Source organism: Myotis nattereri (genome assembly GCF_964212035.1).
Source record: "Myotis nattereri genome assembly, chromosome: 5".
Taxonomy (NCBI): domain Eukaryota; kingdom Metazoa; phylum Chordata; class Mammalia; order Chiroptera; family Vespertilionidae; genus Myotis; species Myotis nattereri.
The window spans coordinates 31,806,657-31,813,080 of record NC_138080.1 but is presented as its reverse complement, the minus strand read 5'-3'; the positions used below and the strand labels follow the sequence as shown (position 1 = coordinate 31,813,080).

At 55.4% G+C, this 6,424-nt stretch overlaps 1 protein-coding gene across 3 annotated transcripts in view; it reads left to right on the top strand.

The window, feature by feature from the left end:
• Positions 1-3,514: 3,514 nt before the first annotated feature.
• The window catches only part of APC2 (APC regulator of WNT signaling pathway 2), a gene marked incomplete at its 5' end in the record, with an annotated part of 25,333 nt that continues 22,423 nt past the window's right edge, over positions 3,515-6,424 (top strand). For all 3 annotated transcript variants that reach the window (XM_081090918.1, XM_081090916.1, XM_081090917.1), the window contains one exon: positions 3,515-3,568. In XM_081090918.1, the coding sequence (XP_080947044.1) occupies positions 3,515-3,568 (54 nt within the window). The remainder of the gene's footprint in view (positions 3,569-6,424) is intronic.

Genomic DNA, 6,424 nt, shown 5'->3' with positions numbered 1-6,424 from the left:
TCACTCAGCCCTAGCTGTTTTGGCTCAGTGGATAGAGCTCAGCCTGTGGACTGAAGAGCCCTGGGTTCGATCCTTGGTCAAGGCACATGCCTGGGTTGCAGACTCCATCCCCAGTAGGGGGCGTGCAGGAGGCAGTTGATCAATGTTTCTCTCTCATTGATGTTTCTAACTCTCTATCCCTTTCCCTTCCTCTCTGTAAAAAATCAATAAAATCTATTTCAAAACAAAACAAAAAAACAAAAACCTTTCCCCTAGACCCCATCGATGTGTCTCATTCTCCAAGGTCACCCACTCTCACTTTTGAGTGCATACTATCACTTTAGTAAACTTTTGCTAAATCTTTCTGTCATGCTCTTGAAGTCCTTTTTTAAAAAAAATATTTTATTGATTTTTTACAGAGAGGAAGGGAGAGGGATAGAGAGAATCAGAAACATGGATGAGAGAGAAACATCAATCAGCTGCCTCCTGCACACTCCCCACTGGGGATGTGCCCGCAACCAAGGTACATGTCCTTGATCAGAATCAAACCCGGGACCCTTGAGTCCACAGGCCGACTCTCTAACCCAGCCGTGGGCAAACTACTGCCCGCGGGCCGGATCCAACCCGTTTGAAATGAATAAAACTAAAAAAAAAAGACCGTACCCTTTTATGTAATGATGTTTACTTTGAATTTATATTAGTTCACACAAACACTCCATCCATGCTTTTGTTCCAGCCCTCTGGTCCAGTTTAAGAACCCATTGTGGCCCTCGAATCAAAAAGTTTGACCACCCCTGCTCTATCCACTGAGCCAAAACGGTCAGGGCTTGAAGTCCTTCTTGTTCCATGCCAAAGACCTGGATCCGTTTGAGGCCTCCCTTGACACCATTACAAGGGAAGCGAATAGGGTGTCCTACTCAGACTGGGGTGCATGCCCCAGCTGCCAGGTGGCACTCTAGTCCAGGAGCATTACTAGGGAGTCTAGGGGGCTGGAAAGAGCCTTTATAACCCTGGTTGTCTCACCACAGGAACTCTCTCCTGCCCTATGGCCCAGGCTCTGCTTTCAAACCTTCTGGCCACATTCCCACCTTGGTGTCCAGTCCCTCCCCAATCTGCCCCTCTGCTCTCACTACCCTGGGCTGTAGCCCACTTTCCCCAAACCTGCCCCACCCCACCCCCACCATCTTAGGAAGCTCCTCCCTTTCTGTTGTTACCTGTCCTGGATCCAGCCACTTCCCAAGGCCCCCACTGCTACCACCCTGGCCAGGCCTCCACCATCTCCCACCTAGACAGATGTCAATTTGAAAAAATACAGAAGTCATTCTCCCTTGACTTCCCCAGGCCCCAGAATAAAGCCCAGAGTCCACTGTGGCCCATGAAGCCCTGCCTGCCCACCTGCCTGCAGCTCTCCAGACTCTCCCAACTTGTTCCACTGTCCAGCCTTTGCATGGGCTGTGCCTCAGGCCCTGCCCAGATGTCTTTTCCACAGATGCATGGCACCTGCTCACAGAAGCCTGTCCTCACTATCCCTGCCAAAGAAGCACCCCCTTTTTAGTTATGTGTTTTTATTGATTTCAGAGAGAGAGAGGAAGGGAAGGAGGTGGAGAGATGGAAACTTCAGTGAGAGAAAAACATCCATCAGCTGCCTCCTGCACACTGCCCTACTGGGGATTCAGCCTGTAACCCTGGCATGTGCCCTAACCAGGAATCCAACCAATGACCTCTTGGTTTATGTGTCGATGCTCAACCACTGAGCAACACTGGCTGTACCCCATTCTCTTCTTGATGCTTGTTCTTTGCCTTCCCAGGACTTAGCACAGTTCAGAATAACACCCGCTCTGGGACCCCCACCATCCCTCCTGGACCTGCGCAGCCCCCTCTGCCCTGGTCTACTCACACCTCCCGTGGTCTGTTCTTTCCGCAGCCACTAGAGGGCTGCCTGTGAACACCTGAGTCAGGTGTTCTGTACCTGGTTCTGTACCCTACAGACTGTCCTCCCAGTTGCCACCGTAAAGCTCCAGAGATCACCTCATCCACAAGTCCCGGCTCTGCCAACCGCCCTCCATGGCTCCTATGTCCCTCAGGATAAAAACCCAAATCCTTACGTGCCCACGGGACCCTGCACGACCAGCTCCTTCCCTTGGCATTGGGTGTTCTTTCCGTCTGGATGCTCTTCCCACTTGAGTCACCACTCTCGTCTCTATTCAAGTGCCCTTCCCAGCAGCCCCACGCCCCCCACCCCCTGCTGTCTCCTCCTCAGACCTCACGGCTAGTGCATACGTTGTCTTCTCCGTGACTTTCGACCCTTCCCCTCAATGTCAGTTTCCCATGCCCAGGATTTTAGTTAGTTTGTTTTTAATCCTCACCCGAAGATATTTTTCCATTAATTTTTAGGAAGAGTGGAAGAAAGAGGGAAAGACAGAGAGAAACATCGATGTGAGAGAAACACATTGGTTGCCCCCTGCATGAACTCCCACCAGGGCCCCAGCCTGGGAGGAACTTGCAACCGAGGTACTCGCCCCTGATTTGAATCAAACCCAGGACCCTTCAGTCCACAGGCCCACACTCTATCCACTGAGCCAAACTGGCTAAGGCCCACCCTCAGGGGTTTTGACTGTTTTGTTCATTGCACAGGTGCTTAATATATGTTTGTTAAATGATTTTTGGAATGTTTATGGGTGTTGCAGCCTCATCAGGCGCTTTCATGCCCAGCGCCCAGCTCAGAGCCTGGCAAAAGCAGGCACACAGCCAACCTTTGCTGAATGACTATTGAAAGGAACGCACAGCCCTCTCTTGGGCAAACTAGAGGAGGTGCCTGGGCTTCTGCAGGCCACTGTCCAAGGGCAACGCCCCTCTGCTTCCCTCCGTTCCAGGCGGGACCCCTCCTCCCTGAGTTCCCACTTCCCCACACCGCACCCCTTCCCAGCTCCCATGGGAGCCCCTCCCCGCTCTTCCTTCAACACCACGGAGCCCTTCTTCACGTTTCTTTCTTTTTTAAAAAAATACATTTTATTGATTTTTTTACAGAGAGGAAGGGAGAGGGATAAAGAGTTAGAAACATCGATTCAGCTGCCTCCTGCACACCTCCTACTGGGGATGTGCCCCCAACCAAGGTACATGCTCTTGACCGGAATCGAACCTGGGACCCTTCAGTCCGCAGACCGACGCTCTATCCACTGAGCCAAACCGGTTAGGGCTTCTTCACCTTTCTAGGGTTCCCCAATCCTGACCCCCTTCTCTGCTCACACGCCCTCCATCTCCCTTGGGATCTCCTTGACCCGCCCCTCCCGGGTCATCAGTCCGGCGGCGGGACTCCTTTTCCTCGCTCCTGCAGGTCCCCAAGACCCCTTCATTCGACCCTTTCTAGGAGCCCTGGCTCTAGCCTGCTGAGTGACCCTCCCCGTCCCCTCCACGCAGGCGCAGGGCGTCCCTGCCGCCATCCCCCATCCTCACCCCACCCCCATCTCCACACCCGCCTTCCCCACTCCTCCTGCCGAGGGCGGGGCACCGGCCGGTCCGAGGCGGCCACTGCTCCATGGGGCTCCTGGGGCTCCTGAGCTTGCTGCACTCGGCCTTCTTCCGGGACCAGGTAGGGCGCGGGGGCCCGGCTGCGGGGATACGGGTCCGGCCCTGGGCGCAGCTAAGGGGTGCGGACCGCGGGGACAGTGGTCCCGACGGCGGCAGAGGGCGCACAGGCTTGCGCACCTCGGCTTGATGAGTCTGGGGTCTCGCGCAGGGGCAACGGGACCGTTGCCAGGGAAACCGCCTCAGGCTGTTGGCAAGGCTGGGAGACCCTCCCCTACACTGCAGTGACCCCCTCCTCTTGATCTGCGCAAGCGCAGCCTCGCTGGGCCCAGCACTCGGCCTCGGAGGGAGACCCCCCCCCCCCCAGTCCCCGACCCAAAGTGTGGACTCCGAGACCGGCTGCGGCAGTGGGGGCTACGGCAGGAGCGCGCTGTGCCGAGGCTCCTTCCCGAACAGGCTTTGGGTTGGGGTTCTGGCCACGCCCTGCGCCTCTCCGGTCCTCAGTTTCCTCTGCTGAACCCCAAGCATAGGGCCTACCACCACGTTTGCGGATGTTGATGTTCTTCCAAATAATATCCATGTCACTGGGCCCTAGCTGTTTGCCGGTCTCCAGAGTCGTTCTGAATCTTGCAACCATAACATCCCTATTTAAGATGAAACTGAGTCTAGGGGTGCAGCGGGGAGCCCAAGGTCACATCCGGAGCTGCGCCAGGCACCTAATTGCGGGGCGGAAGCGCCCTCCGAGGATACTACCTAGAGGCCGGGAGGAGCTGTCCGCGGTGCTGACGGGGCCACGCACCAGCCCCCTCCTCACCCATGAAAGTGAGGCTCAGGACCCTGGTCAGGCCACCCAACCAGAGTCGGATTTGGGGGGCGCGGCTTAGACTGTCCGTCCTCGTCCCCCCTACACCCCCCAGGGGCATTCCCTCCTCACTTGTCAGGGCCCTGCCTGGTCATCCAACCCGAGACTTGTCCAAGGTCTAATGATGACCTGGTGCCTTCCTGCTTCCCTCTAGCGGCGCTAGCCCCTTACCCAGCTCCGAGTAGGGGATGCCTCTGGTTCTTCCCCCCAGTCCCTGGCACATCGAAGAGGCTCACTGGGGAAGCACGGAGATCAAAGGGGCAGAGATGCCTGAGGTCAGACTCAGAAAGCCCAAAGACACTCCATGAGTGACACTACAATGTGTTGGGATGGGGGGGTTGTCTCTGGGGATGGGAAGAAACCAGCCCCATGATTCAGATTTCTTCTTGAGAGCCCAGCAGTGATGATGTGGGTGTCTGGGAAGGGCCTTTCCTTGCTAGGCCTGGGCACTGTGCAATGAGTGTCTCTCAGCCCCTTGAGATTGGGCCTGGGATCTTGGGGAGGGGGTGTAGGGATTCCTGAAGTTCTCATGGTTATAGAATTTCCAGTGATGCCTGAGTGTGGCTGTCGCTCAAAGATTTACAGGGTCAAGGATTTGGGGGATGTCAGAGACATAATGTTCAAGAGAACATTATGGACCAGGGCATCCTGCCTTGGGGTCTCGGCCCCCATATCCCCTCCGTCTCCCACCATGCCCAGATAGGGGAGGAAGGGAGGCTTAGGGCCTCGTGGGACTCTTGCATGAACTCAAGCAATGTATTCCCTGCCCTGAGCTTCAGTTTCTCCATATGTATGAGGGCAGGACTGGCCATTGGACCCTCCAAGCGCCTACCAGCTCTAAGGTTCTGGCTGTGAGGAGTCTGGGGAGCAGTGACATCTTAGACTGGGTGGGGAAGGTGAGACTTAGTTCACTGAGATGTGGGGATAGGGATTCTCCAACCCACCTTCCAGTGAACAAATGAGAAACTGAAGCCAGAGAGTGGCATGCCCCAGGTTACAAAAGGATATCAAGGCAGAGCTGAAGCCAGAGCCCTGAGCTCTGTCCCCTCCCCTTTCCCATTTCAGCTTTGCCTAGTTTGCCCTGTTTTAAAATATGTTTTAATTGACTTTTCAGAGGGAGAGGGAGCTAGAAATAGAAATATTGATGAGAGAGAAACATCAGCTTCCTCCTGCATGTCCCCTGTTAGGATGGAGCCCACAACCTGGGCATGTACCTGACCAGGAATCGAACTGGTGACCTCTTGGTGCATGAGTTGACACTCAACCACTGTGCTGCACCAGCTGAAATTTGCCCTGCTTCAAACACCTCATATCTCCCCCAGTCCAGCCCTACCACCTGCCGTGCTCCTTGGCCCCACCAGAAGAGCATATCCCCTGGATGAACTCTAGTTTCTCACTCCAGGTATTGCACATGCTGTTCCCTCAGCTTGGAATGCCTTTTCCCTCCTTGATCCCAGGGCCAATTCTTATGCATCTTGAGGAGGCCCAGAGCTGGTGTTGCCCTCTCGTTAGAGCTGGTGTTGCCCTCTCATTTCGGCCTTCCCAGCCTCCAGAAAGAGCCTGATACTCTCTGCACCAACTTCCCAACCCCACAGTATGGTGACAACTGTGTCTGGCTCTGGAGGCTCTGGGACCGTCAGACTTGAGTCCACTGGGGCCTCCAGCATTGCTGGCCCGGGATGGACACATAGGGCCTCCTGCAGCAGACCCAGCAGGAAACTGCGTGATCCTGTGCTCCTCCTGTGGTCCCTAGCACCAGCCATTGCAAAGGCTGCAACTGCCTCCCCATTTGACAGATGGGAAACTGAGGGTCTCGAAGTGAGCAATTTTCCCTGGCCCCTGAAGCCAGGAAAAGACAGAGGTAGGCCCCAAATCTGCATTCCATCCTTTAGGGTGTGCACGTGTCAGCAGTAGGAATGACTGGGCTGCAGCTGCAGGTTCTGGCCTCGGGTGTTAAATCCTCTAGTGGTCTCCGTAGACCCATCAAGGATCTGAGCAGCTGGGGACATGTATTCCTGAGACGCCAGACTCCTCCCTCCTCTGGCTTCCCTTCTGTGA